Source organism: Nuphar pumila, chromosome 15, assembly GCF_984573655.1.
Source record: "Nuphar pumila chromosome 15, dmNupPumi1.hap1.1, whole genome shotgun sequence".
Taxonomy (NCBI): Eukaryota; Viridiplantae; Streptophyta; class Magnoliopsida; order Nymphaeales; family Nymphaeaceae; genus Nuphar; species Nuphar pumila.
Genome location: NC_143263.1, coordinates 77,265,835 through 77,291,896, shown reverse-complemented (window position 1 = coordinate 77,291,896; position 26,062 = coordinate 77,265,835). Strand labels below are relative to the sequence as shown.

At 40.4% G+C, this 26,062-nt stretch overlaps 1 protein-coding gene across 5 annotated transcripts in view; it reads right to left on the bottom strand.

Moving 5' to 3' along the window:
• The window catches only part of LOC149815666 (sulfhydryl oxidase 2-like), a 100,122-nt gene that overhangs the window by 31,738 nt on the left and 42,322 nt on the right, over positions 1-26,062 (bottom strand). For all 5 annotated transcript variants that reach the window (XM_089988999.1, XM_089989004.1, XM_089989002.1 and 2 more), the window contains exons 5-9: positions 8,391-8,463; positions 8,203-8,271; positions 8,049-8,122; positions 7,814-7,970; positions 3,777-3,817 (exon numbers count right to left, since the gene is read on the bottom strand). In XM_089988999.1, the coding sequence (XP_089845125.1) occupies positions 3,777-3,817; positions 7,814-7,970; positions 8,049-8,122; positions 8,203-8,271; positions 8,391-8,463 (414 nt within the window). The remainder of the gene's footprint in view (positions 1-3,776; positions 3,818-7,813; positions 7,971-8,048; positions 8,123-8,202; positions 8,272-8,390; positions 8,464-26,062) is intronic.

Here is a 26,062-nt window from a genome sequence, read left to right as displayed (position 1 = left end):
GTCAAGTTTCAATGAAAAGGATCATGTAATTTGCAAACTAAAATGAACCATTTATGGGCTGAAACAAGCCTCAAGGTCTTGGTTTGAACGATTCTTTTGATGAAATTCAAAGGCATGATTTCAAGAGGTCAGTATTAAACTATTCATTGTTTATATATAAGGACATAGATAAGATCAGTGTTGTAAGTATCGTATGTATCGTATAATATGGTACGATACGTATCATTACTTTTGGGTTTTGCCATACGATACACATCGTACCCGTATCGGGTGTATCGTACGATACACCCCTGTATTGTGTTGTATCGTACGTTACAGGCACCTTCGACGCACTTTAAAAAAGACAAAAGTTACTTTTTTTCATTTTGGGTTTTAAATACCTTTTGAGGGCCTACTTCTCCATTTGGCTAGAAGTCATTAGAAGTGCATTTCCATTGGTGTTTCACCCAAAGAAGTGTGTTAAGGTAAAAAAAGTGCATTTTCACCATTTTTCACTCAAAAAAAAGGGTTAAGGTAAAAAACTCTTTATTATAAACAAAATTACAAAACTACTCTAAATTTTTTTTTTGCATAAGTTGGAGCCGCGAAAATTAAAGATTTATATCAAAGTAGAAATCAAGCTTCACACAACTCCAACAAAGATGGCATAAGATGATCTGACATGGCAAAGGGGCACTCAAGTAATGAGTGAAAACCGATTGAAAATTGAGAACTATTGCCATAATATTTTTGTTTATATAATATGAAAGTATGAGTCTTGTGGCATGTTCTTAATTGCAAGATATTTAATATTTTGCATTGTTCTTATGAGATATGCATGCAATATTATCTATGATTCTATATGACTTGATGTTTGATGATGTCTTATGCGGCTCATAGAGACGCAAATGCTTTCATATGTGATTTTATGGTTGTATTTTATACAATTCATCATTGTTTCATGTGATATAAATTTTTTTAGAATTTTTGCTAATTTTTCTTAAATTTTTTGGATTTTTTAGAATTTTTTTATTAAAAATTTACGATACGTTTACGATACAATATGGTATTACTTTGGGCCCAACCGATACGGGTAACGATACAATACGTTTACAATACGATACAATATTACTTTGGGCCCGACCGATACGGGTAATGATACAATACTTACAACCTTAGATAAGATTACTTTGTTACTTATCTAAGTAGATGACATCATAGTCACAGACTCACAGGGAGTTGTGAAAGCCACATTTGGGAAATCAAAAGTCTTCTCAACAAAAGGTTTCAGATGAAAGGTTTGGAAAAGCTGGAATTTTTCTTGATGTGGAGGCTGATCACAGAGGAGACAAGCTTATGCAGACACAACATAAATATACTCTAGATTTACTGGCCAAGACAGGAATGGTAGACTATAAACTATGTCACACGGACTCGGCTAAGGAGGTGCCGCACCCGAGTCGACACGCCCCGACACGGGTGCGGACTCAGGTGTGGCTTCGGACTCGGCCCGAACTCGGTCAACGCCGAGTCGGACTCGGTCAACGAGTCCAGGCCGAGTCCGTCCACATTTTGGACTCGGTCAACTTTGACCGAGTCCAAAAATGTCCCTAAAAAACCAATTTTTTATATTTTTTATTTAAAAATATATATATAAAAACTGTGACAGTGCTGCAGTCACAGACTGTGACTGTGACTGTGCACAGTCTGTGCAGTGTGCACAGTCTGTGACTGTGTGACTGTGCACAGTCACACAGACTGTGCTGTGGCATTTTAAAAATAAAATAAAATTATATATATATATATATATATTTTTTTTTTTTTGCCGAGTCCCCGTGTCCAAAAATTTTAAAATTGTGCCGCACCCGTGTCGCACCCGCACCCGCACCCATGTGACATAGACTATAAACCTTCACCAACTTCGAGTACTCTCAATCAGAAATTGAGCACATATGATGGAGAAATTTATGAGGATCTCACTAGATATCGGAGTATAGTAAGCATGCTTCAATACCTTACTTTTACTCGTCCTGATAGAGTCTATGCAGTGAACCAAGTATCCCAATTTATGCATGAACCACGGATGGAACACATTGAAGCGGTTAAAAGAATCCTTAAGTATTTAAAGGGAACGGTCAAAGATGGGCTGTTATATGTAAAAACATCTCAAAATGAAGATGTACTTTCTGTTATAGTGTATTTTGATGTAGATTGGGAAGGAGATCCTGATGAAAGGAAGTTGGTTTCAGATTGTGTATATATTGGTGAGAATATTGTATCCTAAAGCAGCAAAAAGAAAAAGGTTGTTGCTAGACCTAGCATAGAAACTGAATACATATCCATGGCTTCAGCAACATTCGAAGTAACATGGATTCATCATTTGTTGAATGAAATTGGTGAAAGAATATCAAGACTGATATTTTTTGTGACAACCAAAGTGCAATCAAAATCTCGGTGAATCCAGTTCAACATGGAAGAACAAAACACATTGAGATAGACCAACACTTTATTGGACAGAAGATTGATTTTGAATCGAAGACGAGATATGTTAGGAGTGAAGATCAAATTGCAGACATTATTACAAAAGGGCTCACCAAGGAAAGGTTTTGGCTACTGAAATCCAAGTTGTTCATGATTGTAAACCATGTACAACTTGAGGGAGGCTGTTAGAATAGTGAGACGTGTATATTTGGACATTCTTGTACTTTTTCATTATTTTAACCCTTTTTCTCTTATCAGGGCAATGTTGCAATTAGTCATGTAACAATATAAAAAGAGAAGGGACAATCCACATAGGGAAAGCATCCTCTTTGTCTGCCCTAACTCTCTCTTTCGTATACGATTGATCTTTGGGTAAATCTATTTGATATCAAAGTCTAAGAGTGAGAGGCATTCTATGCAACGACGACAGTTGCAAGAGGCATTCTCTACTGTAGTTTTCCAAAGCATTAAGGGTTTAGAGAGAGAGAGAGAGAGAGATTTTCTATACATTCATGATCATCCAAGATTCTGGTGACCAACAAGGAACAAATGTGTACAACCAACAGCAGCCTATGATGGATATGAGAGTTTTATCCTGGTATGCAATTATCATTTTTCACATACATTAATCTGTGATGAAGTTCAGGGTTTCGCATTTTGGTGTTTCGTTTAGCTCTGAATATCTGATCATGGATTTTGGTGAATGTTGGAGAATGACAGGTTCAAATCCCGCTCCCACCACTGCCTTTATTTAACAGCCAAAAGTTAAAGGGAAAAAAATTGTCTCATCTCTAACCTAGTTAATCTGAGTTCGAGCTCTCTCAGCTTGACCCAAGTTGAACTTCAACATGATTGTTCAAGCTTGGAGCCAAATTCGAACCTGGTTCAGTAATGACTGCTATTCAAGCAATCCCATGCGGCCATGCCATAAACAGATATAGACAAAACAGGAATAAGAGATGTGGTTTAGAAATATGAAAAACAAAACAAAACTATGTTGCTCCAAACTTCAATCCTAGTCTGAAGTCAATCAACATAAGATAAGCTGATAATATTCAAAAGCATGGAAGAGAGACGAGACACAAGAAACAAACATCTCCGTGAAAATGAAGTTATTTAAGTAAAAAAAGTACACATGCAAATAAGATTCCGTAATGTAGAAATTCAAACATGAGATATTTTGTGGATTATAAAATATACTGATGCAAAAACTTTACATATCATTATCATCAAATTAGCAGAATGTGACAGGTTCAAGGAAACAGAACTAAACAATCATCTAGTAGCTATGTCAGAGGCATAAGGAATTGACAAACCTGAATCCCCTCGTGTCATTTTTACTGCCACGACAAAATATCTGCAATATAGTAGATAATCAGGGTGAAGACAAAGTCATTATCTTACAGAAAAACCAGAGTTTTTTGTGCTGGCATAAAATGAAATCAAACTGACATTTAACCAAAAAAGGCCACCGTGAAAAAAGAAGAATGCATTTAGACATACATGAGATGGTGAACCTCTCTGTCAACTTTCATATGCTCATCTCTGAAAATTGGAGACTAACATAATTAAATAAAATGTTTTTAAATAGCTAGCGGTATAAGGCCATTAAGTTTTCAAACATTTTAGAACAAGAGTTATTACAAATTTCAATAGGAGAAAAGGTAGCCTAGAAGAGTTCACATTCAGAAGATACAGATATCCACGCCACAGCTTAACATAAAGTGTAAAAAGAAATGAGCAACTTTGAACTGTTCTACTGCCAATAGCCTGGTCAGATTGTTATATACAAGCATTCATGCACATATACTGCCACACAGAGACAGAGACAGATACGGACCCAAGCTACTCCCCAGGGCACCTAAATGTATCTATAATGGGTGCTTTGTAATTTACTGAAACACCATTGTGTTATGGTAATAATACACATCAAATGATGAAAAAACATAAAAATCCAGACATGACATATATATGACCATATTCCTCCAGATCATACAACCTCACTCAAAGTTGATCTCAAGCTTAGGGGTCTCCACATAGCCTTTATTCTATATGTGCAAGTAAAATTAAGAATCCATTTGGCATATCCTATGGACTTAACCCTCCCTTAAGTCACTGCAGTCTTGGTCATGGCCTGACTGGGATTTGGACTACTGGAACATCAGTGCATATAGCATTTCCTTTGGCACATTTGGTGAAGAAGAAAGGAAAGGGAAGGAAGGCCATTTGGAAATGGTGGTTAATTTTGGCATGGTGGCACTTTTGGCAGGGAAGAAATAATAGTATCTTCAAAGAAGAGAAGGAAGACATATTTCACACATCAACGGAAGAATTCAATCACAGTTGTTACTTTATGTAAAAGACAAACAGGCAGGAGAGCGTCTCAGCTGCATTGGCAACAGAAGGCTAGGGAATCTCAGATGTAATTTGATGTGTGATTCTATCTCTTATCAGGATTCTCCTTTCACTCTCTTTTACTGTGCTTTTTCTTTTCTTCTGTATTGCAGTTTTCTCAGAGATACCTCATCACTGACACTCTCTACTCCATTTTTACCGAAGATACTGTTTCTTTATAAACTATATAGATTAGGAATGTCCAATATGAGAAACATTAAGAAAAACAAGGGAACCATAGGAAGTTAGGATTAGAGCATTTCCAAAAAGAGAAATCTGATGGTTTTTCATCTCCAGTATTAAGTATACTGTGAGGAGCAAGATAAGAATGTGCTTTTAGACTATGCCATTTATGGCATAGGATTATATTATGTCATGTGAATATTTCCTACATTCCATGATCTTTTAGATTATGTCATATTCATACTCCATTTTGATTCCCTTAGTGAATCCTCTATTGTATTTTTGCAATGGAAATCTCCAAAAAAAAATTATATTCCAATATCCAACAGCCGTAAATATGTGACACAACATTTAGAGGGCACATACTTCTGGTAGAACACTCATAAAGTTCCAACAGGTGATGCAGATTTCATGTATTAAAGGTAGTAGATAATGTTTTGTGGCTACTAATGTAGATGCAATGAAGGTGCAAGAAATATTGGAGAAATGTAGTACAAAATATGCAGACAAGCTCTTGACAAGTATAAGGTAGTACACCATTGAAAGTAATTAGCAAAAATATGCCCTCTCTTGTTACAAATCCAACATACAATTGTAGCATAGAATTGTATGTGACCACTGTAACAAAGCACTTATAATGTGACCTAAGACCACAGAGTGCTTGCATAACAGTATCATCATCAGATATTGAATTCCCTACAACAACAAAATTGTCCATAATGGATTTGATGTGATTCTGATATTCATTCAATTTTTCATGTCTTGTGTTTCCAGATCTTCCTTTAGTTTGTAGAACTTTGGATTGGAAACTTGTTGAATCATTTGTGCAATCAACTCCATAGTTTAATGTCTGATATTCTTGTGAATTCTCAGGAACTTCTTGTGGCAATATGGCTATGATACATGTAACCACAAACCATCATTTTTTACCAGTAATAAACACTGGCTTCCTCCTCAAGACCACCTTCCTACTTTCATCATCATCTCTCATAGAGATGCCACCTCAAATCATAAGAGCAGAGAAATGGAATAATTTGTTTCTTCCGTTATATGAAGTTAGAAGAATTCAAATTTTCAGTGATGAGATTAAAAGGTGAATTGAAACTGAATAGAATCCAAGAATTAAGTAAAAGGCAAAAGATCTAGAATAAAGGATGAACATATGCCCTATGACACATTGAGTTTGTTTTCTTTCCTCCTTTCCCACTTCCCCTTGTTCTTAAATAATAAAACAAAGAGGAGGAAAATCGAAACACTGAAATGTTTGACGTTGACAGCATATTTTATAGTTTTTACCTGGGTTTCCCAATTTGTGTGGTATAATATTGAAAGTTTGGAACCCTTTCAGGAGTTTCAGTTGAGATTATAAAAGATTTCTTGAGAAACGAGGTAAGCAAGATTTTTCCCCTTTCTCCTTGGTTACTGATTTCTTCTAAATGTTCCTAACTTAGTCAGAGGATATGAAGTTTCTATTTACCTTCTTTGTATATTTCAGTTATCTTCTCACTTTTGATATTTCTTTGTTTTGCTCATCTTTGCATATTGTAGGACTACATTTGGATTCTACGGGTAGGTTGGATCTTTAACCAGGCAGTTTGGATGAAGCAGCTGTTAGGTGAGATTGGGCTTATAATATGTCTTAAACCAATATGGATCTGGCCTAAGCTAATGGGTTCAAACATAGATATAGTAGGTCTTATTTAGATCTAGGTAACTATAAAGCTAACCATTTGGAATTCAATTTCAATTTATGACCTAAAGGGCCTTTAATCAGTTGGGTTAGGGTACAAAAATAGATCTAGATATAGAATCTATAGATCCTAGTTAGAATTATATTTTATTTAGTTTATAAGGTATTTAAGGTTCGTTATGTAATATTGAATATGCCTAATTTAGAAAAGTCAATACTCTTTAATACCCTATCTTAATTTCTTTTTGTATTTTAAATATTCATTAAATTGCCAATACATTGACAATATATAGTTGATACATAGCTGAAATCTGCCAAGAATAACAAACAATAATTCACTTATGTATTGGCTTGTGACTGTGGTGAATTGGCTGCAGCTTATATGAGTCCATGTTGGCATGAACCCCAAGGTTCCAATTTGAAATATGTCTAATTCAGTAAATATGTATCTAAATGATGCAAAAATGCTTGCAACTTGTAGGATTGAATCAAGGTTGACCCTGATCTGATCATTGCAACATAATCTTCAAGTTTTGAAGAACTCTAATCTTTTATGATAAAAATAACAATAATCAGTCATTTCACTAACTGTGATGAGTTTTAGCAGCTGAGAAGGCAGATTGTATACACATTGTCTCTAGATTTTATATTAGTGATAGTCAACACTATCAGTTTCATCATAATGTTGCTATGTGATCTTCTCAGAAAGCTTAAAAGTAAGCTTATTTTGAGAAAATCTCAGTTATTTTTTAAATAAAAATGACCCATTTAGTAAAAAAATTTGATCTCAAGAAATACATAGTATTAATATTTATATATTTTCGTTAAAAAAAGAAATGTCTGGATATTTGGTGATTATGGTATTAAATTATTAATTTTTCATACAAACTTCTATTATGGAACATAGGCTGTGCGAGTTCAAGTGTCAAGTTCTGAGAGAAGGGGAACAGAGTTACAGTTACTATTCAGTTTAACTGCAGAAAAAAGTTTAGTAACAAGAATAGGTATTACTAGTCACAATGCCTTACAGGACTCTAGACCAGTTTAAGTGTTGTATCCAAGTATAAATTAAAGAGAGAAAACTACCCAATATCCACGAGGGACCTCTTCACCGCAAATACCAATGCTTCTCATTGTATCATTTTCAGCAGAAATAACATCTTTCTTGGTATGAATTGACCAGAAATTTGGAGGCCATGTGTCATCAAAGTTGACAAGTATCTCAGAACTGCCTCTTCGACACCTAAAATATTATCAACTGTAAATAAAAGGAAAGCAAAGGTAGCATGCATTACAATCATATGGATCAAAGTTGATATACCTCTTAGATGGATGATGAGCCACCAAAAGTTGCAGAAACTGTATAAGAGGAGCTCGAGCATCTGGCTTTATCATCTGCAACCGTGGCCAAGAAATTGACCATATGAGTTAGTGAATGAGATACATAAAATATGATGGACATGGAAAAATGCTACCTTATGTTCCAGGATGATGTCAAAAGCTTTAGCTGTTGCTTCCTCAAGATCAAATGCGCCTTGCAAAATCTTTCACCAGTTACATGCCACACATATTGAATAGTATCACTAAATGAATAAGTACCAGTTAATGGAATATAATAAACATGGAAAATATGTTAATATCAGTCAAGCGTTCTTTAAAATACCTGACCAGAATCTGAAATATTGTGTGTATACAGAAACACATTTTCAGTTTTCTCATCATCAAAGGAAAATGCCCTGTAAAGTTGACATTTAAAAAAAAAAAAATTGAAGATGGTATATTATTGGTATAGAGCAAAAATGAAAACCATGGTATCAGTTCAAAACTTCACATAGCAACCATACAAAGAAATGGACTAGAGTCTAAATGAATAAATTTCAAATCCAGGATTCACTAGCAATTTTGTTCAAATAGGTCGTACAATAGTTAAATAAGGAGATTTGACTGCCAAACATCCATTTGCCAAATCCTGAAATAAAGTGCAAACTATCTTTATGATACAAAATGAATCTTATTTTGTGATGATACCCATGCCAGATCCACCAGAAGCACAACAATTCTTCCATGATGAATGAGAGAGAGAATTATGAACTGATACTCCATGATTTCATTATAGAAAACACCCTAAATGACCTGTTCGTAAGAATCAATATTTCATTTTATATTATGATCTCACAAAACTTTCTGCAACATGCATGTAAACCAGACTCAAACTGATGTCTGTACATGAGAGAGAGAGAGTTGCTGAGATCACATAGACTCAGTGAGGAAGAGATGTGACTTAAAAGGAAATTAAAGATGATGGCATCTATAAGTATTTTGGCCACTGCGGAACCAATAATGACCTATAAACATTTTACAACAATGCTGGCAAAAAGGACAGAAAAATTTTTCTCCGCTTTGGTGTTTCTGAAGCCATGTCCATAAATCACCATCCGTCCCTCCCTGCTCCACCAACCCCACCCTTTGTGCAAAACAGTAGTCTCAATCACTCAATCTTGGTGTTTGTTATTCAATTATGTTTCTAAAGACAGGGTCTCTTTATCCTGGAAGGATAAACATCCTAATTGGATTGCAACTGCAGAATCCATGCAAGTTGCTAATTCCATTTAATTCAAGAAGGGGGCCTTAATCCCCAGGTTTCTTATTGAAAGAGATTAATGAGCAATTGTCATAATTGTTGAGAATAGGTGGTTTTAAGTTAAGCCTTTTTATATTAGAGGCTATTTGAAATTCTGTTTTCATAATGGGCTTAGATGTAATTATTCCTTTTTAGCCTCTCTCTATTTAATATAGAGAGAAGCCCTAACAAAGCAAGTTAACGTGTTTTATTCTGTGCAGCCGCCTCTCTCTCTCTCTCTCTCTCTCTCTCTCTCTCTCTCTCTCTCTCCCTCTCTCTCTCTCTCTCTACCTAGGGTTCGGTGCTTCTTTTCTACATGGTATCAAAGCCATCGATCGTGGGAACGTGATCTATCGTGATCAAACTATCGTGGGAGCGTGAACGAAAAGCTTTTGCTAATAAGGTCTGCTGGTTAGTTTTCTGTGTAAGATCTGATGACAGATCTGCAGATCTAAGGAAGCAGGATGCATGCTGCTGGTCTGGTAGCTCCTCAACTTTTTTTTCTTCGTGATTCCCTGTTGCCGAGTTTTATCCCTGCCGTGATTCCTGCCCTGATTTCCTGCTGTGATGCCGTGATTCCTTGCCGTGATTTCCTGCGATTCCTTGCCGTGATTCCCTGCTGTGATTCTTGCCGAGTTTTATCTCTGCCGTGATGCTGTGATTTCCTGCACTGTTTTGTTGCTGAGTATTTTTTTTATTGTCGTGATATCCTAATGTTTTGGGCCACTCTCCTTGTCGTGGTTTTTGGTATCTTCTGTTTTCGTGACTTCCTGTTATTTGGGAGAAACAAAAACTGCATTGGTTGTGTTGTTGCTCGTGATTGAGATATGACTGACTGCTGGTGTTGCATTAGCTGGTTTGCTGGGAGTTGTGAGAGCACAGGGCAAGCCACTAAGTGACTTCGTGAAGCAAAAGTGCGGTTGTGGGAGCAACCTCTGTTATGACTCAGTTGCTGCGTATGCATAGTTATGCTGTTATGATTCAGTTTCTGCATATGCAAATTTATGTTGGTTGTGATTCCCTGCTGTGCTGAAAAAAATTAATTTTAAAAACTAGTATTCATGTGTGTGGGTTGCTGTCCACTATTGTCGTGGAAACTGCAGGCTTGATTCCCTGCTGTGCTGGGAAAATATTCTTCTTGTGGCCTGTTGTTCCCTACTGTCGTGGTTTTTTTTTGTGAACAGCTGCTGGTTGTCGTATCGGTTGATGCGTGAGTGTAACACACGCTATTTCCTGTGTTGATTGAAGTTTGTCCAGATTTTTATCTTTGCTGAAACAGAAATATATCTTCAGTATGGCTGAAAATTCGAAATGTGATTCCAAATTGGAACATATTGGAGAATATAAAGCATTTGCCAATCCTTTTTCGTACGGCTCTTCTGTAAGGTTGAATGAAACCAACTACGCCAGGTGGTCCAAAACGTTTATGATGTCGGTATCTGGACATCGTCGAAAACATATTTTGTTGGAAGATGAACCCACTGAAAAATTGGGAAAATATGTTACTTGGGATGAAGATAATGACATAGTTATGTTATGGATCATGAATAGTGTCGAACCCCATATTGCAGATGGATTGATCTACTATAATACAGCCAAACTGATGTGGGACAATCTTCGTGATACATACTCACAAGAAACGAATGTGAGTCGTATCCTGCAAGTCGAACAGGAGATATATAATTTGCAGCAGGGAGATCAGACCTTAGCCCAGTACTATGCCTCTGTCAAAGCTGCTTTTGAAAGACTTAATGCTCACAGGCCTCTTTGTTGCTCGAAGCAGAAGGATCATCAAGAACAAACCATGGTTGCTCGCTTTCTTACAGGTCTCTCTTCAGAATTTTCTGTTGCAAAAGTTCGAATGTTGACTGGATCAGATGTTCCTACTCTTGTTGACGCATACAATCGTCTGAGTAGACTTGCGAATCTCTTCCACAATCTCAGCCTGTGACTCAGTCATCTGCTCTTGTTGTCTCATCTGGTTATGGGCGTGAAAATATTCAGAATATTAGAGGACGAGGTCGTGAACGTGGTATGGGAGGCAGAGGAAAGCTTCAATGTACATTCTGTGGAAAATCTGGACATTTAGAAGATCGTTGCTGGGATAAGCATGGTCGACCAACCTCCTCTTCATCAAAGTCATATGCTCCTAAAGCAAATGTTACTACTATCGAGGCACCAAGTTTACAGGATAATATTTCGGCAAGTGACAGTAGTATCATCCTCAGTCGTGCTGAATATGATGAGTTGATAGCTCTTCGTCCTTTGAGTTCCACCCCTCCTGGTGTTGCCTATTCAACTGGAAATCATCTTCATCCGACTGACAGTAAGTGGATTATTGACTCTGGTGCATTCAGACATTTGTTTGGAAATTCACTTGGTTTTTCAGATATGAAGGATATTAATGCTCATCGAGGAGTCTCATTAGCCGATGGGAGTTCCTCCCCGGTTGTTAGTCAGGGAAATATTTCTATATCCTCCTCATTACAGTTGCAAAATGTTCTTCATGCTCCAAACTTTCCTCAAAGTTTACTCTCTATTAGTTGCCTTATACGAGAACAAAACTGTAGAGTAATATTTGATCCGATGGGTTGTCATTTTCAGGATTTGCTGACGGGGAAGAAGATTGGTGGAGGCTATGAAGAAAATGGAGTCTACTACCTACATCATCCAGTAGGTAATGTTCATGCTGCAGTGGAACACTCATCCAGTCCTGTTCAGTAGCATCGTCGTCTTGGTCATCCTTCATTGTCAAAGCTTCGTTCGGTCTTTCCTCAAATTCCTTCCACCACATCATTTCAGTGTGAAGCATGTCAGTTGGGAAAGCATCATCGAAGTTCGTTTTCTTCGAGTCAGAGTCTGTCTAGTAATAAAGTCTTTGAACTTCTTCATGCAGATGTATGGGGTCCTAGTAAGATTCCTACTAGGAATCAGTGTCGTTACTATCTTGTTATTGTTGATGATTTCTCTAAGTTGTCATGGGTGTTTTTAATAAAGGAACGATCTGAAGTTCCAAGTATTATCAAATCCTTAATTCTTGAAATAAAAACTCAGTTTGAATCTATTATCAAGATTGTTCGCACTGATAATGCTCTCGAGTTTAAATCAAAAGGTCTGTTACAATTCTACCAAGATAATGGCATCCAACCCCAAACTTCTTGTGCCTATTCATCTCAACAAAATGGGGTGGCTGAGCGAAAACATCGGCACCTGCTTGATGTTGCCAGGACCATTATGATTCAATCCAATGTTCTTGCGTTATACTGGGGTGATGCGATTACCACTGCTTGCTATCTGATCAACTGCATGCCTTCGTCTTCTGTGGGTGATCAAATTCCATTACATATCCTAAAACCTAATGCCTCACTCTTTTCTTTCTCACCAAAAATATTTGGATATGTTTGTTTTGTACACAAACTTGGCCCTGACCGTGATAAATTAGTTGCTCAAGCTACAAAATGCATATTTATAAGTTATCCCAAAAATCAAAAGGGATATCGATGTTATGATCCTATTTCTCGCCAAGAGTATGTCAGTGCGGATGTATCTTTCTTGGAATCCACTCCATATTACTCCAGTACCGGTTCCCCGCTGCAGATTGATCCAACTGAGTCTTTTCCATTACCTATACCTCCTTTTCCTTTGGAATCTGTGCCCTCATTATCGAACCAAAATTCATCCTCTTCCAGAATTAATAATCCTCCATTGGTATATGTGCGTAGAGCTCCACCTCCGCAAGAGCCTTCATCTTCTTCTTCTCCTGAGGTAAGTTCTACTGACAATAGTGATCTTCATGATGATGATAACAGGCCTATTGCTCTACGAAAGGGGACACGACAATGTACCTTATATCCCATATCTCATTTTGTCTCCGATGCCAGAATTGGAAATCAGATAAAGTCTTTTATTTCAGCCTTATCTGCTGAAACTATTCCTCTGAACTATCAACATGCAGAGCTTGATAATCGCTGGAAGTTGGCTATGGAAGAAGAAATGGATGCTTTAGTATCTTAGCATACATGGGATCTAGTTGATTCCCCAGCAGATGCTGACATTGTTGGATGTAAATGGGTATACACAATAAAGTACAAATTTGATGGTTCTATTGAAAGGTACAAGGTCAGATTAGTAGCGAAAGGGTATACTCAGACATATGGCATTGATTTCTTTGAAACTTTTTCTCCTGTTGCACGGATGGGTACCATTCGTCTTGTTCTCTCAGTAGCTGTTCAGCATGGTTGGAGCTTGTGCCAGTTAGATGTGAAAAATGCCTTTCTATATGGGAATCTATCTGAGACCGTTTACATGCACCAACCTCCTGGTTTCGAGGTTGAGGGGGAGTGTCAGAAGGTGTGTAGATTGAGAAAGGCGATTTATGGCTTGAAACAGAGTCCTCGTGCATGGTTTCAAAAGTTGTTTGAAGTGATGTCAGGCTTTGGCTTTAATAGGTCAGCAGCAGATCATACACTATTTATAAAGAAAACTAGCTCTGGCATAGTCGTTATGGTGGTATATGTGGATGACATCATTCTTATAGGAGATGATGTGAAAGCTATTGAAGCCACAAAGGCTCATCTTCAAAAACACTTTGTTACAAAAGACCTTGGTTCACTTAGGTATTTTCTGGGTATAGAAGTTGCCAGGAGCCGTGAAGGGATGGTTTTGTCTCAACGGAAGTATGTTCTTGACTTTTTAAAGGAAACGGGAATGTTGGGAGCTAAACCAGCAAATATTCCCATGGACCATAAAGTTCAGTTGGTTGAAGAAGGGTCAAAACCGATTGATAGCAAGAGCTATCGCTCCCTAGTAGGGAAGCTATTGTATGTAACTATGATCAGGCCGGATATTGCTTTAGCAGTAAGCAAAGTTAGTCAGTTTATGGACAAACCAACTGAGGTACACTGGAATGCAGCTATTATGATTCTCAGATATCTAAAATCTTCTCCTGGAAAGGGGTTATTGTTCAGGAAAAGTGGACCTCTGGAGATAGTGGCCTATTCTGATGCTGACTATGCAGGATCTGTAGTAGATAGAAAATCTACCACAGGATTTTGTGTGTTCCTGGGAGACAACTTAATCTCTTGGAGAAGTAAGAAGCAAAATGTGGTTTCTAGGTCTAGTGCAGAATCAGAATATCGGGCTATGGCCCAAACAGCTGCTGAATTGATGTGGGTTCGTACTGTGCTTCTTGATCTCCAGGTGAAGGTTTCTTCTCCCATGACCATGATGTGCGATAACAAAGCTGCAACATATATAGCGAACAATCCTGTATTTCATGAGAGAACAAAGCACATTGAGGTTGATTGCCACTATGTAAGGGATATGGTTCAAGCGGGTCATATCACTACCCAATATCTAAAGTCGGAAGACCAAGTTGCAGATATGTTCACAAAACCTCTTGCCAGACCAAATTTTTCAAAATGTTGTGACAAGCTGAGCATGATCGATATCTATGCTCCAGCTTGAGGGGGAGTGTTGAGAATAGGTGGTTTTAAGTTAAGCCTTTTTATATTAGAGGCTATTTGAAATTTTGTTTTCATAATGGGCTTAGATGTAATTATTCCTTTTTAGCCTCTCTCTATTTAATATAGAGAGAAGCCCTAACAAAGCAAGTTAATGTTTTTTATTCTGTGCAGCCGTCTCTTCTCTCTCTCTCTCCCTCTCTCTCTCTCTACCTAGGGTTCGGCGCTTCTTATTAAAAGAGATTAATGAGCAATTGTCATAATCATGGTGAACCAACAACAATGAAGTCTCACAAAAATCATTGACTGATACCTGTAATAAGATGAGCTCCTAGATCACCACCAACGAATACTTCAAAGAGCTCCAACCAAAGTGTCGAAAATGAACACTCACAAGAACCAAGAAAGGTTCATACACAAATACCCAAAAAAGGGTATTCAACAACAAGAAAAAAAATGAATATTATTGATTATGAACCACACAAAAAATACATATTTTAGAGGGGGCAATGCCCCATATTTATATACAATAGAGGGCAAGAAGGAGAGAGTCGTTGGGCTCCCAACGGCTCTAAATAAAGTCATTGGGTGCCCAATGACTATGTATTTGACTTTAGTCAAACATTGACTAGTCAAATACAACCTAAAGGTCCTAAAAAGTAAAAAGAAAAAAAGACAAATACCTATACAAATAATACTAAAAGAAAAAATAAGAAAATAGCTAGCCTTATAATACATTATTTAACACTCCCCTCAAACTTACGGTTGGATAACCAAAAGTTTGTCTAAGAAAAAGTGAAATCTAGGAGCTGCAAGAGGTTTGGTAAATAAATCTGCCAATTAATATTCTAAAGAAACATAAGGAAGATCAATAGTGTTGTATAGAAATTCCTCTCGCACATAGTGACAATCCATCTCAATGTGCTTGGTTCGTTCGTGTAATGTCTGATTGCTAACAATGTCAATAGAACACTTATTGTAGCAACATAGTTGTGATGCCCTTGTACTCTGAACACTCATGTCATGCAACAACCTCCCTAGCGAAACTACTTCCATAGTGGTTGTAGTCATGACATTGTATTCTGCTTCAGTTGATGAGAGAGAGACTTTTTGTTGCTTCTTGCACCTCTAAGAAATTAATGATTCACCTAAAAATACACAGAAACCAGTAGTTGAGTGTCAGTTATTTGGATATTGTCTCCAATTTGCATTATTATAAGCAATTAAATTTAAGAAGAAAGAAGCATACAAGAAAAGTCATCGAAAAATAGAGGTTTTAATATATCTAATAATACATAAAATAACTCACATATGAACAGTGGTAAGAGCATACTGAAATTGGCTTACTGTGTGAACAGCATGCGCAATGTCAGGTCGTGTAATTGAGAGATAAGACAGTGCCCTGACAAGTTGTCTATAAGGTGTTGGATTTTCAAGTGGTTCTCCATCATCAATCCTTATTTTGACATTTATAATTTCGAGAGTGTCGACCTTTTTCTCATCGGAGATACCAAACCTGTCAACAATATCTAGAGCAAACTTAGACTGAGTTAGCAAATACCCTCTAGAAGAATAAGCAACTTCTATACCAAGATTTTTTTTTAAAAAAACCCAATTCACTCATTTCAAAGTGTATTTTGAGAAATCTTTTAAAATTTTCAACTCCTTGCTTATCACTTTTAGTGATGATCATGTCGTCTATATGGAGGAGAAGGATAATAATACTTGCATCAGAAATCTTAACAAATAAAGTTGTATCAGTAAGATAAGATTGAAAACCAAAATCGAACATAACTTAACTAAATTTGTCATACCAAACTTTGGGGGCTTGTTTAAGGCCATACAGAGCCTTATTTAAACGAAGTGCCTTTCCTTTAAAAATATTAATGCCAGGTGGTAGTTCCATATACACTTCTTTGGCTAAACTTCCATTAAGAAACGCATTTTTGGCATCCATTTGATATATAGGTCATTTCTTTATAGAGGCAAGAGCCACTAAGGTCATAACTATGGTCATTCTAGCGACTGGAGCAAAGGTCTCTTTATAGTATAAAACCCGAGATTTCTTATTTTAAAATATTTCAAATTTTTTTCAATTTGGGCCTAGATCCACATTACGGATCCAGGACCCATAAAGGGGGGGGTAATTAGGATTGATTATTTGAAATCTTGATTTAAAGGGCAATAATAAATAAATGAAAATTTTTCTAATTAAAAATTTTTAATTTAATTCGAGGATCCACAGTGGATCCATTTGGATCCACTTGTGGACCCATTTCGTTTTGGGGCTGGGTTGCGGGTCCCGGGTTCGGACCCGAGCCCCACCCCAACTAATAGCCTTTTTAAAACAGAAAGGGCAACCCGATAAGGGTTGCCCGATAAGCCCTAACAGGATAGGAAAGGGGGGAAGGGGGTGTTACGCAAGGCGTAACCGACCTCCCCCTCCCATCTCGGCGAGGAAGGAGGGGGCCTGGGGTCGATAAAACCGGAGTGAAGAGAGGGTTATGCCCTCTTCACTCGGGCTCTCTCTTCACCATCTCCCCCCTCTCTCTCGCTTGCTCGGTGCGCACACGCCGGAGGAGAGAAGGTCGCCGGAAAGCTGCGACAGCCTTCAAGAGCCCTCCCGCGAGCTCCCTGTCACGGCAACAGCAAGGGGCAACCCCAGCCGACCGTGGTTTCGCGTCCCCAGCATCCGATAGCCGGAATACCCTTCAAAAAGGTACGGGTACCTCTTTTTGATTCAAATGGGGCATCGGTGGAGGTTTGATTTTTCATGCAGCAGTCGATGGAAAATCTTGGAGAATAGTTTCCACTGTCACTCCCTTGCACCTTCTGTGCTCTGGTTGTATTGAAGAAAAAGAGACAGATTTAAAACTTCTCTTGCATGGTTTGGGGCCCAGGTATGCAGTCGGTTCGGCTGGGTATAAAAAAAAAAAAAAGAAAATTCAGTTGTGCAAGATAAGTATGTTGTTGATTGCTGGCAGCATACACAGGCCCACACTGGGCCTGTGTATATGCTGCTAAGCCCAGCCAACAAGGTCGGCTGGGCTGGGGTAGGTGTGTGTTCTCACAAAAAAAAATATCCAGTTTTCGTGGGGGGGGGGGGGGGGTTGCTGTCACCTTTGACAGCCTACACAGGTCCAAACTGGACCTGTGTGTATGCTTTTGGACCCAGCCGACAGGGTCGGCTGGGCTGGGTGTTCTTCCCCTTTTCAAAAAAATACACATGATATTTTTAACAGGTAATGTGCGTAAATAAAATTTCTTTTATGTTGTTCTTGTTGACAGCATACACAGGCCCACACTGGGCCTGTGTATATGCTGTTAAGCCCAGCCATCAAGGTCGGCTGGGCTGGGCAGAGTTGCAACAAAAACATTTATAAAAAAAAAAAATCCGCATTTTCAAAGGGGATGAGTTGGGGTCGTTACAGGTTTGGTATCAGAGCCACCACAAATACTTGCAATTTTATCATCTTTTAGTGTTTAATTTTCATAATTGGTATGTGAGCCCTGTCCTGAAGCGTCAACAAGTTGTGACTCGTCCTCCAGAGCAGTCTTGTTCACTAGTATGGTTGCCTAATACTTTTACTTAATTTATATAAGTTCTGTGTGATTATGGTAAGTATAATTCCATGTTCTTTGGTGTGAATTTTAAAAGTCTGATGTGATTCGGGAACGAATACTTTTCGTGATCAAACCTAAGGGGGTAGTATCAATAATAGTCTAATTTGAAAAAGGTGGTGCATTGTATATGTCGCACTATACCCGTAGAGGCGCTTTGTCTTCTACTGCTGCTCCCACGAACTGGCAGGAGGAAAGAGATTTCATGATGGAGGTCATCCATACCCTAACAGAGACTATGACGGCTCAAGCGACGCAGACAGCGCAGGCGCTACAAGCGACTCAGAATCTTCAGGCGGCACAAGCTGCACAAACGGCCCAAGCGGCACAGGCTGCACAGGTAGCTGCACAGGCAGTCGCGCAGGCAGCGACTCGTGACCCTCCGGTCAATATTGTTCCCAACGCAGGTGGCGTTTCGTTCGAGAGGTTTCTGAAGTTGGACCCGCCTTCCTTTTCAGGAAAGGCAGACCCAGAGGCTGCCGAGAGGTGGGTCGAGGAGATTGAGAGAGTGTTTGACGTCTTACTTGTCCCTGAGGAGAGAAAGACACCCTTCGGCACGTACCGCTTAAAGGGCGATGCCATGAACTGGTGGGACACCCTGCGAAGGGTGAAATTTGCTGATTGGGATGAGATTCCTTGGGAGACGTTCAGGGAGGAGTTTTTAGACGCCTACTTTCCCCCTTACGCCAAGGAGCAGATGCAACAAAAGTTCCTCGATCTGACTCAGGGGACCATGAGTCCAGTGGAATACACTACTAAGTTTCGGAGTCTTGAGAAGTATAGCCCAAACCTCTTCAAGAATGAGAAGGCAAGGGCGGCTAGATTCGTGCGTGGACTGAAAGACGGGTTACGGACTCGTGTGCTCGGGGGTCGTCCTTCTACCCTGGCCGAGGCGATCGAGTCGGCCACTGTACTGACCGAGGACTGGGAACGATCCAAAGGTGGTTTTCAGAAGAAGGGTGGCAGCGGAGGAGGTTCTTCAGGCGGGACCAGGAAGAATCCTCCAACAGGAGGGGGAGTGCAGAACGGGAAGAAGCAGCGGACCTGGGACGAGCGACAGCAGGGCGCGCAACAGGGCCGACCTCAGCCGCGGAGACAACAGGGGAAGGCCCAACCGGCATGTCGCAGATGCGGCAAGAATCATCCATTAGGTTTTTGCCCATCGTTTAAGGGGGTATGCTACCAGTGCCAGCAGCCAGGGCACATTGCCCCCTTCTATCCGAACAAGCCTGCGATTCCGGGTGGACAGCCGCAACAACCACAGCAGCAGAGGCCTCAACAGCAGCAGGGTCAGCGCAAGACCAATGGACGGGTCTACGCAGCGACAGCAACCTCCCAGGATGATCAGGCTGATCTGATCGAAGGTATATTCTTAGTCGCCAAACAATTTGCACGTGTTATGTTTGATTCGGGTGCAACACACAGCTTTATTTCCTCTTCGTTTGCAAAGTTGCTTGATTTGGTTTCATCTAGCCTCGAAAGGGCTCTTGATGTGATGTCACCTATGGGTGCATCCTCTTCCTACGGGAAGTATTTTCCGTCCGTATGCGTGGTGATAGAAGGCCATGAGTTGTCGGCCGATTTGGTCATTTTGGATATGACATTCTATGATGTCATCCTGGGCATGGACTGGTTGTCCAAGCATAATGTGACCCTCCAGTGTCGGGGCAGGAAGGTAATCTTGGAGCACCCCAAATTGTCTGCATTGTTGTACCATTCGACGAGACCAACCGATGGGGTGAAGATCGTGTCAGCCTTGAAGGTCTCCAAGTACCACAAGAAGGGATGCATGGTATTCTTGGCCAGTGTTTCTGCTCAAGACAGTCAGGCGCCGTCCTTGGAGCAGTTAGACGTTGTCCGCGAATTCCCGGATGTTTTTCCCGAGGATTTGCCGGGTTTGCCTCCGCATCGAGAAATTGAGTTCTCGATCGAGCTAGTGCCTGGTACAGCACCAGTTTCCCGCGCTCCGTATCGCATGGCACCTGCTGAGTTAGGGGAACTGAAAAAGCAGTTGCAGGAGCTTCTTGACAAAGGATTTATTAGACCGAGTCTATCCCCTTGGGGTGCCCCGGTCCTCTTTGTTAAGAAGAAGGATGATTCAATGCGACTTTGTATTGACTACCGCATGTTGAATCAAGTAACGGTGAAGAACAAATACCCTTTGCCTAGGATCGATGATTTGTTTGATCAGTTGAGAAGGGCCAAGGTGTTCTCGAAAATCGATCTTCGTTCGGGGTATCATCAGCTGAGGATTAAAACCGAAGATATTCCTAAGACAGCGTTAAGGTCCAGATATGGGCATTATGAATTTCTAGTGATGTCATTTGGACTTACAAATGCCCCTGCGGCATTTATGGATCTGATGAACCGGGTTTTCAAGTTGTGGCTGGATTCCTTTGTCATCGTGTTCATAGATGACATTCTGATATATTCGGAGAGTGTGGAAGATCACCGAGAGCATTTGCGACTCGTGCTGAAGACACTGAGAGAACATCAGCTTTATGCTAAATTCTCAAAGTGTGAGTTTTGGATCGATAGGGTGATGTTTCTTGGTCACGTGATATCCGAGAGAGGTGTAGAGGTTGATCCAGCCAAGGTGGAAGCCGTTTTGTCATGGGAACAACCGAAGACGGTGACAGACATTAGGAGTTTCTTGGGATTGGCGGGTTATTATCGTCGATTCATTCAAGATTTCTCGCGTATAGCGGCTCCGATGACTCGGTTGTTGCAGAAAGGAGTGAAGTTCGAGTGGTCCTCTCGCTGCGAAGACAGTTTCCAAGAGTTAAAGAAGAAGTTGACCACAGCGCCGGTTTTGACATTGCCTTCCGGGGCGGGTGGTTTTGTGGTATATAGTGATGCGTCAGGGACTGGACTGGGTTGTGTTCTTATGCAACATGGAAATGTCATAGCATATGCTTCCCGACAGCTAAAGGTGCATGAGAAGAATTATCCCACACATGACTTGGAGTTAGCGGCAGTAGTTTATGCGTTGAAGATTTGGCGCCACTACCTTTATGGGGAAACGTTTGAGGTCATGTCTGACCACAAGAGCCTCAAATATATCTTCACCCAGAGGGACCTGAATTTGAGGCAACGTAGGTGGTTGGAATTCCTAAAGGATTACGACTTCTCCATCGCTTACCATCCGGGTAAGGCGAATGTGGTGGCTGATGCGCTTAGTAGAAAGGCGTCAATCACAACAGCTAGCTTAATTGGACGCAGTTGGAATCTGGTCTAGGAGTTCGTACGATGGCAACCTTTTTCTGACGACTCCGAACGCATCCTTTGTGCCGGGATGCAGGCACGACCAGAGATCATAGATCGAATCGAGGAACTCCAATCAGAAGATCCGGACTTTGAAAAGTTGTGCGAAAGTGCTCAGAAGCCAGAAGCGCAGTTTCGTCGGGAGGAGAGCGGAACCATTATGTTCGGGGACCGATGGTGGGTTCCAAAAGCGTTACGGGAAGAGCTGATGAGTGAAGCTCACAGGTCGAAGTATTCCGTTCACCCTGGTTCCACCAAGATGTTCAAAGATCTTCAGAGGACGTACTGGTGGAATGGGATGAAACGGGACATCGCGGAGTTCGTATCTCGGTGTCTTACTTGCCAGCAAGTGAAGATTGAACACCAGAGACCGGGTGAACTTTTGCAGCCTCTTGAGATTCCAGAATGGTAGTGGGATGATATCTCAATGGACTTCATCGTAGGGCTGCCTAAGACCCGACGACAACGAGATGCCATATGGGTGATTGTGGATCGGTTGACAAAGAGTGCTCATTTTCTTCCGATCAGGATTAGTCAAAGCTTGGAGAGCTTGGCTGATCTCTACGTAGAGGAGATTGTTAGGCTTCACGGAGTGCCTCGTTCGATAGTGTCAGATCGGGATCCGAGGTTCACATCTCGATTTTGGCGCCAGCTTCAGAAAGCCCTTGGCACTACCTTGAAGTTTAGTACTGCTTTCCATCCGCAGACAGACGGGCAGTCAGAGCGAACGATCCAGACGCTCGAGGACATGTTGAGAGTGTGCGTTTTGGATTGGCCTGGTGATTGGGACAAACATGTGAAGCTTGCAGAGTTTTCTTATAACAATAGCTTTCATGCTAGTATTGGCATGCCCCCGTATGAAGCACTGTATGGCCGACCGTGTAGATCTCCGGTTTGTTGGGATGAGGTTGGAGTAAGAGCAGTAGAGTCTCCAGAAATCGTCCAGCACTATGCGGATCAGGTACGTTTAATTCGACAAAGGTTGATTGCAGCTCAAAGTAGGCAAAAGAGTTATGCCGATCAGCGGCGTAGAGAGCTCAGTTTTGAGGTAGGCGATCACGTGTTTGTTCGAATCTCGCCTACGAAAAGTATCTTCCGGTTTGGAAAGAAAGGCAAGTTGAGTCCTAGGTATGTTGGACCCTTCGAAGTCCTTGGACGTGTCGGAGAGACGGCGTATCGAGTAGCCCTTCCTCCTCAGTTTTCGCAGATTCACGATGTTTTTCATGTCTCGATGTTGAGAAAATACGTGCCTGACCCCTCACACGTAATTCACTATGAGGCGATCGAGGTACAATCTGACTTAACAACGGACGAGAAGCCGATAGAGATTGTGGAACGCCAGGAAAGGGTACTACGCAGTAGGACGATTCCTTTTGTAAAGGTGCGTTGGCAGCATCATGGGCTAGATGAATGCACTTGGGAGCCTGAGGCGGAGATGCGTCAACACTATCCTCTTTTATTTGGTATGTGCTAATTTCGCGGACGAAATTCTTTTAAGGGGGTAGGGATGTAAAACCCGAGATTTCTTATTTTAAAATATTTCAAATTTTTTTCAATTTGGGCCTAGATCCACATTACGGATCCAGGACCCATAAAGGGGGGGGTAATTAGGATTGATTATTTGAAATCTTGATTTAAAGGGCAATAATAAATAAATGAAAATTTTTCTAATTAAAAATTTTTAATTTAATTCGAGGATCCACAGTGGATCCATTTGGATCCACTTGTGGACCCATTTCGTTTTGGGGCTGGGTTGCGGGTCCCGGGTTCGGACCCGAGCCCCACCCCAACTAATAGCCTTTTTAAAACAGAAAGGGCAACCCGATAAGGGTTGCCCGATAAGCCCTAACAGGATAGGAAAGGGGGGAAGGGGGTGTTACGCAAGGCGTAACCGACCTCCCCCTCCCATCTCGGCGAGGAAGGAGGGGGCCTGGGGTCGATAAAACCGGAGTGAAGAGAGGGTTATGCCCTCTTCACTCGGGCTCTCTCTTCACCATCTCCCCCCTCTCTCTCGCTTGCTCGGTGCGCACACGCCGGAGGAGAGAAGGTCGCCGGAAAGCTGCGACAGCCTTCAAGAGCCCTCCCGCGAGCTCCCTGTCACGGCAACAGCAAGGGGCAACCCCAGCCGACCGTGGTTTCGCGTCCCCAGCATCCGATAGCCGGAATACCCTTCAAAAAGGTACGGGTACCTCTTTTTGATTCAAATGGGGCATCGGTGGAGGTTTGATTTTTCATGCAGTAGTCGATGGAAAATCTTGGAGAATAGTTTCCACTGTCACTCCCTTGCACCTTCTGTGCTCTGGTTGTATTGAAGAAAAAGAGACAGATTTAAAACTTCTCTTGCATGGTTTGGGGCCCAGGTATGCAGTCGGTTCGGCTGGGTATAAAAAAAAAAAAAAAGAAAATTCAGTTGTGCAAGATAAGTATGTTGTTGATTGCTGGCAGCATACACAGGCCCACACTGGGCCTGTGTATATGCTGCTAAGCCCAGCCAACAAGGTCGGCTGGGCTGGGGTAGGTGTGTGTTCTCACAAAAAAAAATATCCAGTTTTCGTGGGGGGGGGGGGGGGGGTTGCTGTCACCTTTGACAGCCTACACAGGTCCAAACTGGACCTGTGTGTATGCTTTTGGACCCAGCCGACAGGGTCGGCTGGGCTGGGTGTTCTTCCCCTTTTCAAAAAAATACACATGATATTTTTAACAGGTAATGTGCGTAAATAAAATTTCTTTTATGTTGTTTTTGTTGACAGCATACACAGGCCCACACTGGGCCTGTGTATATGCTGTTAAGCCCAGTCATCAAGGTCGGCTGGGCTGGGCAGAGTTGCATCAAAAACATTTATAAAAAAAAAAATCAGTTTTCTTGTAGCAGGTATGCTGTTCTTTTTTACAGCATACACAGGCCCAAACTGGGCCTGTGCACATGCTGGTGGACCCAGCCGACAGGGTCGGCTGGGTTGGGCTGGGTGTTTTCATCTTTACAAAAAAAAAAGATGCTTAAGCTGTTGGATTAAGATATGGACAGTAAGAGAAGGATGAGATTGAAGTTACAAGCCTTCTGGGCTGATTTGTTTTTCTACACATCATGTTTAATCATGCTTTTTTTTTAGCAATAACAAGTCTCAATTTGTATTTTTTTTAATACATGAATATATCACTATGATGCATGTACGTATCTGTGATACATACAGTGTATGTTTCTCTTTCAACCTAAATCAAGTCAACTCTCTTTGTGATCTATCCTAATCTTCCATTATGAATATAAATATTTTCTTAGCTTCTGATCCATCCTTGTTGACCCATTTTGTGTTTTCATATATCGATATGAAATTTTATGGAAAAACATTTAGATTTATCATGCTGATAGGCATTCTTATTATTTTGATTGGTTAGAATAAATTGATATTGTTTAAATGGAATTGGCATCAGATTTGTCAAGCTGATAGGCATTCTTATTTTAATTTGAATGGTCAGAATAATGTAGATATTATTTAATAAAGTGGTGCATCAGATTTATCATGCTAATAGGCATTCTTATCATTTTGAATGGTTAGAATAAATTGATATTGTTTAATGGAATTTGGCACCAGATTTATCAAGCTGATAGGCATTCTTATTTTAATTTGAACGGTTAGAATAAGTTGATATTGATTAATGAAGTTTTGCATCAGCATTATCATGTTGATAGATATCTTTTAATTGAACTGGAATGGTCAGAATAACGTTGATATTATTTAATAAAGTCTTGTATCAAAATTATCATGTTAATAGGCATCTTTTATTTGAACTTGAATGGTGAGAATGAGATGATAATTCGTCCATAGTTTAATTCTGATATGTCTTAGAAATTAAATATGGTATTGAATTTGTGATCCTTGTATTAGTGTCCCGGTGATCAAAATGAATCATCGAGGGTTTGGTAAACCCGAGCTGTGGGAATATTTTCCCTTACTTTTTTCAATGCATTTCAAAGATCATGCTTCATAAATATTTCAGCTTTATTGCACTGTTATATATGTTTCCACAGGCCGGAGTCCTGTGATGGCTCTCGCGAGGTAGATGCGAGCTTTTGTCTTTCTTTTTGCATATGATGTTGCAAAACTTAAGAAATTAAATCTTAATAAAAAATAATAATAAAGCACAGTGTAATAAACCTTCTGGGATCACTCATCTGGAGAGTGGGGATCTTAGAAATCCGGTCTTGGGGAGACTGTGAGGATACAAAACTCTGTGTGCTAATTTTGGTCCCCTGAACCCGATATTGAGGTTCCTTCTCCTGGCCACGGTTTTAGGGAGAGTCTGCCACTTTACCCGGGAGTGGTGTGTTTGACACAGCTGTTGTTTTTGGTACCAAGGAAGTGGCACTTG